This window comes from Anomaloglossus baeobatrachus, chromosome 1 (assembly GCF_048569485.1).
Source record: "Anomaloglossus baeobatrachus isolate aAnoBae1 chromosome 1, aAnoBae1.hap1, whole genome shotgun sequence".
Taxonomy (NCBI): domain Eukaryota; kingdom Metazoa; phylum Chordata; class Amphibia; order Anura; family Aromobatidae; genus Anomaloglossus; species Anomaloglossus baeobatrachus.
Genome location: NC_134353.1, coordinates 74,096,364 through 74,109,365, shown reverse-complemented (window position 1 = coordinate 74,109,365; position 13,002 = coordinate 74,096,364). Strand labels below are relative to the sequence as shown.

Below are 13,002 nucleotides of genomic sequence, written 5' to 3'. Positions count from 1 at the left end.
AACTTCTAACTTCTCGATTGGGTAATTATAAAAACCGGACAATTCCTTTAAATATAGTATTCATAGAGAATTATGAATAACCAATTAAAAAGAAATGATTATCTCTAGCAATTTGACAGCAATGTATGGCTTGTATCAGGGCCTGGTAAGGCTATACAAATCATATGGAAAGAGTTTGAGGTGAATAATAATAGATCTCAGTCTCAGGATGACATCACTGGATGCTCCTGATTACTTGTGTTTCTCTGTGTCTTGAACTGTTTAAGTTAAGTGGAGCTGAAAGCTGAAACATGCAGAATGTCATAACACACTATTAATGAGCGCGCCATGCTTAAGTTGTGCTTCAAAGAGAAGGCCGCCCATGCATGGTAAAATTCTCCTGGAGATCGGAAGATTGTCATATTTTTCTTATAATATAAATCAAACAAAATCAAGAGATAAAAAGAAAATGAAATAATGGATATCTAAAGTCTTATTGCATTGATCATAATTTTTGCATTTAATAGGACCAAACTTCTGAATTAATTATTTTAATATAAAACCAGTTGCACAGAATAGTGCGCATTCAAATAGAAATGCATATATTACATACTCATGGCCAAAAGTGTTATGCCGGCGTCACACGGTACGATATATCGGGCGATATGTCGTCGGGGTCACGTCGTTAGTGACGCACATCCGGCATCGTCAGAGATATCGTACCATGTGACACCTCTGAACGACTGTGAACGAGACAAAATACTCACCTTATCATTGCTCATTGACACGTCGTTCATTTTCAAACTGTCGGTCCTCCTTCTGTGTTTCGGTTGTTCATCATTCCCGAGGCAGCACACATCGCTCCATGTGACACCCCGGGAACGACGAACACAGCTTACCTTCGTCCCGCCGGCAATGCAGAAGGAAGGAGGTGGGCGGGATGTTACGTCCTGCTCATCTCTGCCCCTCCGCTTCTATTGGCTGTGACGTCGCTGTGACACTGAACGTCCCTCCCCCTTCAGGGAGAGGATATTCGCCGCCCACAGCGACGTCGCCAGGGAGGTAAGTACGTGTGATGGGGGTTAACGACTTTGTGCGCCATGGGCAACTAATTGCCCGTGACGCACAAACGACGGGGGCGAGTATGATCGCTCGTGCGATCACACAATAGATCGTCCCGTGTGACGCCGGCATAAGTCCCCTTCAAATTGTTCCAGAAAATGAAGTATTTTTCCCCAAAAATGATTTCAATTACATATTATGATGGTGGGATATTGTGGGTCATGTACCATTTTGTGTGGGTTAATGTTTAGGCATGGTTCACTGTCCATTATTTGTATTGCTTGTGTGTACATTATATTGTCTGGAGGGTTACAACTCCTTGAAGCGCTTCTGTCCCTAGGTGTGGGGGAGGGGGCATGGAATGCACCTAACTTTGCTTACCTGGGGGGATGAGTCAGTCTGTTTGAGAACTTGAAGAAAGAAGGATTGATCCTCTGGGAGAAACTGGCTTTTCAGAGAGACCTGGACATTTATCGCTTACCAGACTATATTTGTGTTACTGGACTAATTTTACCCTCTGTATTGTGGATTATGTTATGGACCGTTTTGATTTGCTTGGAATAAATGTTCTTTGGATTGTTCCATCATCTCTCGCTCTGTCGATTGTGTGATATGGGAGAAGGACTCCGTCACAACTGGTGGCAGCAGTGGGATCAACAGAGCACAGCCCAATGGAGATCCACACACAGAGTGAGTACAAAAACTGGACCGCATCCAGTCTAAAGGAGAGAGCCAAAGTAGTGGGCCAAAACTACCAGGGACTGAGTATAGAAGCCTTAATTGACCTACTTATGGGTGAGAGCCAGTCCACCCCCTCCCAGATGTCTGACGGACAAGCACTAGGGATGGGGATCCCTGCCCCAAAAAGCCAGTGGTTGGTGTGGTTTGAAGAAGAGATGGCAGCTCTGGGACCAGGTGTATCTCAGCAGTATAAGGAGGAGGCTGCTCGCCGAGCACAGCGGAGACAAGAAGCAACAGAGGAAGTAATGTGAGTTGGAGTGTAAACTCAGCGATCCGGGAGCATGTACGGATCACCCGGGTGGACTTCAAGCCATTTGATGAGGCTTCCAGAGATGTGGAAGGGTTCTTCAAGGACTTTGAGCAGCAGTGTGTCATGTTGTAGGTTCCCCACTCTGGCTGGGTGCGTTTGTTAGTGGGACTCCTGAATGGAAGCCTGGCAGAGGCTCATCGCACCATTGACTCTCAGCAGAACCGGGAATATAACATTGTAAAACGGACTATCCTGGATTATCATGCTATCACCCCAGACTCACAAAGGGCACAGTTCCGAGACCTCCCATGCACCACAGGGGGATCGTTTAGGATGTATGCCCATAAGATGTCCCAGTCATGTCGGAGATGGCTGGAAGCGGAAAATGTCTTCACTGTGGAAGATGTTATACAGAAATTTCTTATAGAACAATTTCTTTACAAATGTCCCTCAGAAATACGGGAGTGGGTTAGAGAGCGCACAATGTGCACCTTGGATAAGAGCTTCTACCCTGGCTGATGAGGCCGCAATAGAGGGGGCTTCTGGACAATAAGCCACAGCCTTCTCCTGCTCCCCGACCCTCTCCAGTTATATCTGCCCTTCCAACCAGCCACAGGCCGATGACAACCTTGGCACAGAATCCTGGGCCCCAATAGTTCTGACCACACCCTGGGGGAATCACAGAGAGGAGATGTTATGGGTACGGGCAACCTGGGCACCTGAAATCCAGTTGTCCTGCAAGGACTCGGAGGGACCCCCACGCACCTCCATCTCGTCCAGTGCATTTTGTGCATTCCATTCCGCCTAAGGAAGAGTTACCACCACCTCCACCGGAGTGGACCACTGACCCCTGCACCATAGATGCCCCTGTTGGAGTGTATGGCCTTCGGCCTTTGTCACCAGGTTCTCCTACTGCCTTCTACAGAATGCACATTAGAAGGAGTATGACGCAGAGGAGATGTTCTCGATGTGGGCAGCCTGGGCATTTGCAAAACACTTGCCCTGCTGGTCGATTGAGGAATGACCTTGCATCAAATCGACCTGTTCATGCTCTACAGCCAAATACAAGGTGGGAAGAGTTCTCATCCCTTCAAGTGAACTTGCCTAATGACTCAGACACTCATGGTCGGCCACTAGGGTGCGAGCCACAGCCCCGAGTTCCTCTCACCATCAAAGTAAGCACTTACAGGAGGTCGTGCTGGATGGACAGAGAGTTATTGGATTTTGTGACTCCTGGGGCATTTCTCACAAAAACTGATCCCCGGGTGGTTCGGCCAGAGGTGATACATGGACCAGGGATTGTTATTGAATTGGCTGGAGGACAAAGGAGGAATATCCCAAAGACGACTGTAGATCTGGACTGGCTTTGTGGTCAAGCAATGTGTGGTTGGAGTGATGAGCGGTCTGCCTGCAGATATTCTCCTTGGAAATGATGTGGGAGATCTACAATGCTGATTTGTGGGTGCAGGAAACACAGTTTGAGTGAAGGAGGACACAAAGGGAAGCTTGTCCTTCCAACCCTACAGCTTCTCCATCCAATACAAGCGTGGAAGCGAACACCAGAATGCTGATGGACTGTCCCGGCAAGAAGAACCATAGACTATCCACAGCTGAGCAGCATGGAGTTAAGTGGGATGGCTAGAGGTCTGTGTAGACGTCATGGCGTACTCACTTATTAAAAAGGAGGGAGAGGTTGTGATGGTGGGATAGGGTGGGATAGGTGTGGGGGAGGGGGCATGGAATCCACCTAACTTTGCTTACCTGGGGGGATGAATCAGTATGTTTGAGAACTTGAAGAGGGAAGGATTGATCCTCTGGGAGAAACTGGCTTCTCAGAGAGACCTGGGGGGAACACTATTCTCCTTAAGGAGACTTTGAAAGCCAGTCTGGCTGCCAGGTAAGGGGACTTATTGCTGCCACGCCCCTCTAGGAAATATTCAAATTGTCTCTCCAGTAAAGGAGACAAACTCTAGCACAGCGCCACCTATTGGAAGTAGCGATCCTAAAAGTCACAAGTGGATTTTCAACAATCCTTTGCAATATGACTCAGGATATATAAGCCAGATCAGAATCCCAATTTGCAGACACGGTGTTTCGGGGTGCTTGCCCCTCGTCAGTGCAAAGTATGGGGGTGTCTGATCTGGCTCATGAGAAAGCTATGTGGGGACCACGGGGGAACACTATTCTCCTTAAGGAGACTTTGCAAGCCAGTCTGGCTGCCAGGTAAGGGGACTTATAGCTGCCACGCCCCTCTAGGAAATATTCAAATTGTCTCTCCAGTAAAGGAGACAAACTCTAGCACAGCGCCACCTATTGGAAGTAGCGATCCTAAAAGTCACAAGTGGATTTTCAACAATCCTTTGCAATATGACTCAGGATATATAAGCCAGATCAGAATCCCAATTTGCAGACACGGTGTTTCGGGGTGCTTGCCCCTCGTCAGTGCTAAGTATGGGGGTGTCTGATCTGGCTCATGAGAAAGCTATGTGGGGACCACGGGGGAACACTATTCTCCTGGACATTTATCGCTTACCAGACTATATTTGTGTTACTGGACTAATTATACCCTCTGTTTTGTGGATTATGTTATGGACCATTTTGATTTGCTTGGAATAAATGCTCTTTGGATTGTACAGCTATCTCTCGCTCTGTTGATTGTGTGACATGGGAGAAGGACCCCATCACACATATGGTTTTTTATACATGTTTATTTCCTTTTGTGTGTATTTGAGTATCACAAAAAAAAGGCAAATTGGACATAATTTCACACAAAACTCCAAAAATGGGCCAGAAAAAAATATTGTTGGCACCCTCAACTTAATATTTAGTTGCACATCCTTTGGAATAAATAACTGCAATCAATCACTCCCTATGACCATCAATAAGCTTCTTACACCTCTCCCCTGGAATTTTGGACTCTTCTTTTGCAAATTGCTCCAGGTCTCTCATATTTCAAGGGTGACTTCAACTCCACAGTAATTTTCAGATCTCTTATAAGTATTCAAGGGGATTTAGATCCGGACTCATTGTTGCCACTTCAGAGCTCTCCAGCGCTTTGTTTCCACCCATTTCTGGGGGCTTCTGACGTATGTTTGGGGTCATTGTCCTGCTGGAAGACCCATGACTTTGAACACAAACCCAGCTAACTGACAATGGGCACTGCATTGCGACCCAAAATCCTTTGGTAATCTTCAGATTTCCTGATTTCTTGCACACTGTCTGGGCACCCAGTGCAAGAGACAGCAAAACAACCCCAAAACATCTTTGAACCTCCACCATATTTCATTGTAGGTACTATGTTATTTTCTATGTAGGCTTTATTCCATTTTTTTTGTAAACAGTAGAAGGATGATGTGAGTTCCAAAAAGCTCTATCTTGGTCTCATATGTCCACAAGATTCTTTCCCACAAGGATTTTGGCTTACTCACATACATTTTGGCAAACTGCAGTCTAGCTTTTTTATGCCTCTGTGTCAGCAGTGGGGTCCTACCGGGTCTCTTGCCATACCGTTTAATTTAATTCAAAAGAAAATGGATAGTTTGCGCTTATACTGATGCACCCTGAGCCTGCAGGACAACTTGAATTTCTTTAGAACTTAGTTGGAACTGCTTATCCACCATCCAGACTATCCTGTGTTACAACCTTTCATCAATTTGTCTCTGCCATCCACATCCAGGGAGATATGTTACAGTGCCATGGATTGTAAACTTCTTGTTTATGTTGTGCAGGTAGACAAATGAACATCAAGATCTTTTGAGATAGACTTGTAATTTTGACATTGTTGATATTTTTCAACAGTTTTTGTTCTCAAGTCCTCAGACAGTATTCTTCTCCTCTTTCTCTTCTCCATTCTTAGTGTGGAACACACAGACACACAATGCAAGGAATGAGTCATCTTCTGTTTTTATCTGGTTTCAGGTGTGATTTTTACATTGCCCTCACCTGTTACTTGCCACAGTGATTTTCAATGAGCATTACAAACTTGAAACAAAGTTTCCCACAAAACAAATTTATCCACATTTTTGGAAAGGTGCCAACAATTTTGTCCAAACCATTTTTGGAGTTTTGTGTAAAATTATGTCCAATTTTTGCCTTTTTTTCCCTGTTTTTTTGTGTTGTTCCAATACATACAAAATAAACATATGTATAGGAAGTCAGAAAGAACATAAAAAAGTGGCAGAAGAGCTCCCCACAGCCATGGTTAACAGAAAAGTCCCTAAAGATCATCGAAGACAGATGAATGGCAAGAGCAAAAGGTAACAAGCAGAACGCAGACAATATCAGTAAAAGACTAAAGAGAGCCATTCGAGCAGATAAAGAACTTTATTACCAAAAGATATGTACAGCGATTGAAAGGAACATCTGAAGGGCCAGACCAGGAAGGCATACCAAAAGATCAAAGAGATACAACGAAGGTTTCAACCAAGAGTGGGAATGTTGAATGACGACAACGGGAACAACTAACTGAGCCAGAATATATCAAGGAAAGATGGAAAGAATACACAGAGCACAAGAACGCTACAACAACGACTCAGTGATGTGGGAAGAAACTGAGACTGGAAATGGTAGTGAACTGAACATCTTAGAAGCTTTATCGCAGCAACAACTTCTTTTGTCAAAAAAAAAACAAATCTCCTGGATGTGACAATATTCCAGAAGAGCTAATAAAGTCTTCTGAAGCAGCAGTTGATGCCATCACATGCCTATGTCCACAGATATGGACAACTGGTAAATGGCCCAAAGACTGGACAAGATCAGTGTTTATTCCTATTCCAAAGAAGGAAGATGCTGCCCACTGTGGAAACTATTGGCTTATAGTGCTCATACCTCAAGCCAGCAAAATACTACTGAAGATCCTACAAAGGCGGCTACAGTCTTAATTTGACAAATAGCTGTCAGAGGAACAAGCAAAATTCTGAAAAGGCAGAGGAATAAGAGATGTAATTGCTAACATTAGATGGAAAATGGAAAAAGGTGAAGAATATAACAAGGAGCAAGCAACAGTTCAAATGGAACACGATGAGTAGAGTAGATGAAAGTAGAGTGAGGCGTCAGACAAGGCGGCATCCTGTCACCATTTCACTTCAATTTGTATGCAGAACCTATTTTCAGGAAGGCTGGACTTGCTGACAAGCAATAAGGAATCAACATTGCTGGACAAATCATCAACAATCTTAAATACACAGATGATACAATATTGATTACAACAAGCGTAGATGGAATGAAGGACTCATTATGGAATGGTAAGATAGAAGGCTCAACCATGGGACTCCTACTCAATACAAAGACGACAAAGATATTGACTACTGCCAGGTATGACCAGGACACCTTTGAGATGGACGACGAACTGGAAGTTGTAAAGGACTTCATCCTACTCGAATCAATTATCACTCAAGATGCAGCAGCAACACCAGAAGTCAATAAGAGAATAACTATGGACAAAATCAACAATGAAGTCACTGGACAAGGTCCTCAGATCGAGAAACATTTCACTGCAATGAAGACATAGCTCGTGTATAATCTGGTCTTTTCTGCAAGACATATGGATGCGAAACATGTGCGATAAAGGTATAAAATTACAGAAATTACATTTAAGTTTAGAAAAGTCAGACCAGAAGCTTAATAGTGGGTAAGGAAAACCGCAATTTCCTCATCACCATTATTAAATAGCATATCATTGAGCATTGTAAAATGTAGCTCCATCCGGAGGTCTAAGGTAAAGGTTCTAGGCACATAAAAAAAAAAAGTTCTAAGGTGCTATCATGGGGTATGATACGGTAACTAGCGTGTTTCCCCAAAAATAAGACATCCCCTGAAAATAAGATCTAGCAGGAGTTTTCTGCAAGGCTTGAATTTAAGACATCCCTGAAAATAAGACCTAGTCGCGGTTCAATAATGAAGTATACATGCAGCTAAAAAAGTTAAAGAATACTGCAGGACACTTCATTATAGAAAGCGTAAACCCCCAAAAGAAAGAAGATAGAAGAGAGAAGACCCCACAATCATACTCACCAGATGCTGAACGAGAGTAGTGGAAAGCATCAAGGACCCGCGGTGGTACACACATACACAATCACAATCACACATCAGATTACACACACACAGTCCCCACTTCCAGCAATATCGATTGCTTCTTGGCGGCGTAAGGACCTGTGACACTGTGCACTGTGCAGTGGAGCTTCCAGGACCTACGAGTGAAACATATAGAGCTAAGAGAGCAAAGAGTCCTCTGCTGGCCGGAAGCAATTGGTATCACCGGATGCGGTGAGTGTGCACACGAGATTGTATGTGTGATATATGGTGTGTGTGTGTGTGTCTGTATGTATATGATCTGATGTGTGCGTGTATGTGTGATCTGATGTATGTGTCGGTCAGAAGCAGGGGAGGCAGTGTGCAGCATACCTGCTGGGAGCACCCACCGAGGATCGCAGGAGGATCTGGGAGCCACACAGACGCCTAGGGTCTGGTAAGTATAACGATCCTGGGAAGGGATATCTTCATTTTTTGGGGGGTAAACTTACCCCAAACCATGTCTCCCCAAATATAAGCCCTCCCTCGGAAATAAGACCTAGTGCTTTTATCGGGGCAAAAAAATATAAATATAATATTTTCATGGAAACAGGGTAGGAGTAGGGGCACCTAGACTGGCCCTCAGACAATGGACCCTAAACTGTCCCTTATTCCAGAGGTACGCCAGATGGCGGTGAGGTTTGGACCTGACTCCTAAATTGCCCTGGTATAACACCCTCTGTCCTCACCCTTGGGGAGGGCTGGGACAGGAGTAATGAATCCCACAAATACCAACAGACAGGGGAAAACCAAAACTCAAACTCACTGCAAGCACGCACAGGGAAAAAGATAATACGTGCTCAGGAAGAAATTATGTACAGGGAGGAAATAAAAAAACAACAAGGATATTTCCAATGCACACCAAATAGCACTCAACAATAACTGGATCACCATGCACAAGTACCAGTATCGCTGGAGCAAAGCTAGCGCTATAATTGGCATGAGGAACCAGGTGCCACCATCTTTTAAAGGGCGTAGGTGGCTGTGATAGGTCTTCAGCAACCTGTGATGCCAGCAGCAATTCACAAGCCTGCTATACTAATCACCAGTGAGCACAAAACTGGTCAACGCCCGGCTCTGACAGACTAACTCAACGGCACCAGGTGTCGTGTAAGATTCTGCTGTGTGAACAGAGTCTAAAGACAGCAAGACACCTGATGAGATTACAGCAGAACACCGCATGACAGGTGCGTCATATCTGCCATGTGATATTTATCTCGGTGTCCTGCTATGGTGAAAAAGGCAAGCTATGTACATCAATCGATAAATCCATATGCAGCTAGACTGTAATTACATTGTGTCCATGCATCATACCATGCAGTTTAGATGCAGCAGGGACTGATGACTTTTGTTGCAGATTTTTTGCAGATTTTTTTATGTCTTGTGGTAGGCTTGCAATAAAAAATGTGAATTCTTTTTTCGCAGCTCCTCTCCAGGCTTTGCATCTTGAAGTGGTGCCAGTCGCTGGCAAAAACCAAGCAGTGAATTTGTCAGCTGTTATACAGCCAAGCATCGCAAACCTGTCTGTCTACTACTGGTGGATTGGAAATAACCTGCAGGTACAAGCTGATATTTATGTTGCTGTCGTCCGTTTTAACACAGATTGATCCTGAAGGTCATTAATGCGAGTGGTTTACTTCTCCTTCACTGAACCAGAAAAGTTCAGTCTTGCAAAATAGTAATGTAAAAAAAAACCCAGAAGTTTACTTCTGTAACATCATGCAGAATAGTCAAAGATGCAGGGCACCATTATATTAGCAACTTCCTTTTCTACTCTATTTAGTTCTAATGTAACATGTTAAATTAACTTTTATGTGTTCTTTTCAGCCATTTTTGACTTTGGACAATTACCTCGTGACCAGATTTTCTGAGGCTGGGGAGTTCAGGGTGACGGTGCAGGTGATATACTGGAGCTCTATGCTGCAAGACTCAAAAGTCATCAGAGTATTTGGTGAGAAACTATTCATTATGATTATTTTAAGGTAGTGGAACTGTCTTCCCTTAGCTCTCCAAAAACCCCCCACTCCCATGTTATCATTCAAAGATTTTCCAGAAAAATGCTCGAATTTCCCATTGACTTTCATTATACTGGGTATATAAGTCGAGCCTGTCAAAGCTTCTGACTGCTCGTTACGAGTACTGAGCACCCAAGCATGGTAATGCTCAATTATCACTACTTACAAGTACTGAGCCCCCGAGCATGGTAGTGCTCATTCATCACTAGGTACCAGTACCGAGCACCCGAGCATGGTAGTGCTCATTCATCACTAGTTACTAGTAGCGAGCATCTGAGCATGGCAGTGCTCGCTCATCACTAGTTACGAGCACCCGAGCATGGTAGTGCTTGCTCATCACTAGTTACTAGTACCGAGCACCCAAGCATGGTAGTGCCCTTATCACTAGTTATGAGTACTGAGCATGGTTGTGCTCGCTCATCACTAGTTACGAGTACCCGGCTATCAGTCAGTCAGTGCAGGCAAATAGCGTTTTGAGGAAAGTAACTTAATTCCACCCATTAGCATTCAGCCTCCAGTCATAGCAGTGGTGCCGGAGTGGCCCCCAGCTATCAGTCAGTCATTACAGGCTAATAAAATTTTGTACCTGCACAGCGCTGGCACTTGGAGCCCCAATGCCGGGAAGAACTTTATTCCACCTGGTAGCATTTGGCTTCCAGTTATAGCGGTGGCGCTGGCACGGGTTGACGTACCTCTTGAGTATAGTGAGTGGCTGCTGGAATTGCAACCCCGGCTATCACTCATTTAGTGCAGGCTAATAGCATTTTGAACCTGCCCAGCGCCGACACTTAGAGCCTCGCTGCCGGGAAGAAATAACTTTATACCATCTGGGAGCATTCGGCCTCCAGTCATAGCGTCGGTGTCAGCGTGGGTTGAGTCCGGCTATCAGTCCGTCAGTGCAGGCTAATTGCGTTTTTTCACATGATCGGTTCCCTTTAAGTACATGTAAAGATGCATCAAAAACACACTAACTTTACGCAGCGTTTTTCCTGTCAGCACAGTTTTTGTTGCTTCAGAAAAATCTGAGCAGATACACACATGTACACAGAGCCTTAAGCGGGCTTTACACGCTACGACATCGCTAATGCGGAGTCGTTGGGGTCACGGAATTCGTGACGCACATCCGGCCGCATTAGCGATGCCGTTGCGTGTGACATCGATAAGCGATTTTGCATCGTTGCAAAAACGTGCAAAATCGCTAATCGGCGACACGGGGGTCCATTCTCAAATCTCGTTACTGCAGCAGTAACGAGGTTGTTCCTCGTTACTGCGGCAGCACACATCGCTGCGTGTGACGCCGCAGGAACGAGGAAGCTCTCCTTACCTGCCTCCGGGCCACTATGCGGAAGGAAGGAGGTGGGTGGGATGTTACGTCCCGCTCATCTCCGCCCCTCCGCTGCTATTGGGCGGCGGTTCAGTGACGTTTCAGTGACGTCGCTGTGACGCCGCACGGACCGCCCCCTTAGAAAGGAGGCGGTTCGCCGGTCACAGCGACGTCGCCGGACAGGTAAGTATGTGTGACGGCTGTGGGCGATGTTGTGCGGCACGGGCAGCGATATGCCCGTGTCGCGCAACAGATGGGGGCGGGTACCCACACTAGCGATATCGGGACCGATATCGCAGTGTGTAAAGTAGCCTTTACACTTCAGTGGCCACTTCCTACAAATTCTATTTTTTTACAAAACATAGTAAATAATGGGTTGTGAATGCCACAAAAGTTTTTCTCTCTTGACGTAGTGTCATGTTGGAAAGTGACTGATGGATTTTGTGTGTGATATCTTTCAGATGAGTTTCAGGTTCTTCCACTTGCATTCAGCAAACACCTGGACATGTATAATCCCAACATCCCAGAGTGGAGAGAAGACATCGGACAAGTGGTAACTCGACTACTTACAAAGGTACGTAGGGATATAGATTGAATCCCAGCAAAATGATGACGTCCATTCTGGTCCAGACTACTAGTCCACACTCCCAGGTTTTGTGTAGAGCAGATTTGGCCCCGTGCACTCATGTATCTGCCGTGTTGTAAGAGAAGAGACGCTGCCATTATTCACTTAGCTGTCTGTAACGCTACTGGGAAAATTGTCAAGACAATATAGTCAGAAAGAAAATATGTATAATATATATTACTGTGACTTGCAACACCTGTGTATGATCACAGTGATCTATTCCAGATCTCCATCCCTGCCTTGGATTGTTACATTCTTGACTCTGATTGCCTAATACAACTTTCTGATATACAGAACTTTGTGTCTCCGTTCCTCACCATTTGCAAGATCTCTGCTCTCTGTCAGTAAAAGAGAAGATGCTAGTCCAATCATTCATACAGTTCCAATACAGAAAGATAACAATGTTAGTTGTATCCCCTCCAGACAAACCTTTGATACCTTTTACCTTTACTGGTACCTGTGAGCGAAATACACTTTTTCTATGCCATTGGAATGGAAAATTAATATTTGTATTGCAAGTGCTTGGGAAATCAATGCAGCACACAAACTTTGTGGTGTACTGAAAGTTTCTGCTTTATTACATCATGTGACTAGGTTATATAGTATCCCAAACAAAGAAATAACTTCTCCAGTACTATACACCAATAAGAGCCACAGGGGTGTGTATAGAAATGTGAAACTTCCCCGCCCATCAGTGTTAGCTGAGACCTATGACATCATTTACTTATAAGACGAGATGGTTTATAAGAACAAAATGGATTATATTTGCTCACATATCAAACCATCAGGCTAAGAGAAATATTGATGCTGCCAATGTATTTAGACTCTGTTCAAATGTCCATTCAAAGATTCCGTTTGTTTCTTCCAAAAATGGATATCATTGAATCATAGAATTGTAGAGCTGGAAGGGACTTCAAGGGCCATCGGGTCTAACCCC

At 44.6% G+C, this 13,002-nt stretch overlaps 1 protein-coding gene across 2 annotated transcripts in view; it reads left to right on the top strand.

Annotated features, from left to right (window-relative positions):
* The window catches only part of SORCS2 (sortilin related VPS10 domain containing receptor 2), a 1,328,268-nt gene that overhangs the window by 1,275,178 nt on the left and 40,088 nt on the right, over positions 1-13,002 (top strand). For both annotated transcript variants that reach the window (XM_075346856.1, XM_075346855.1), the window contains exons 20-22: positions 9,527-9,660; positions 9,929-10,052; positions 11,902-12,014. In XM_075346856.1, the coding sequence (XP_075202971.1) occupies positions 9,527-9,660; positions 9,929-10,052; positions 11,902-12,014 (371 nt within the window). The remainder of the gene's footprint in view (positions 1-9,526; positions 9,661-9,928; positions 10,053-11,901; positions 12,015-13,002) is intronic.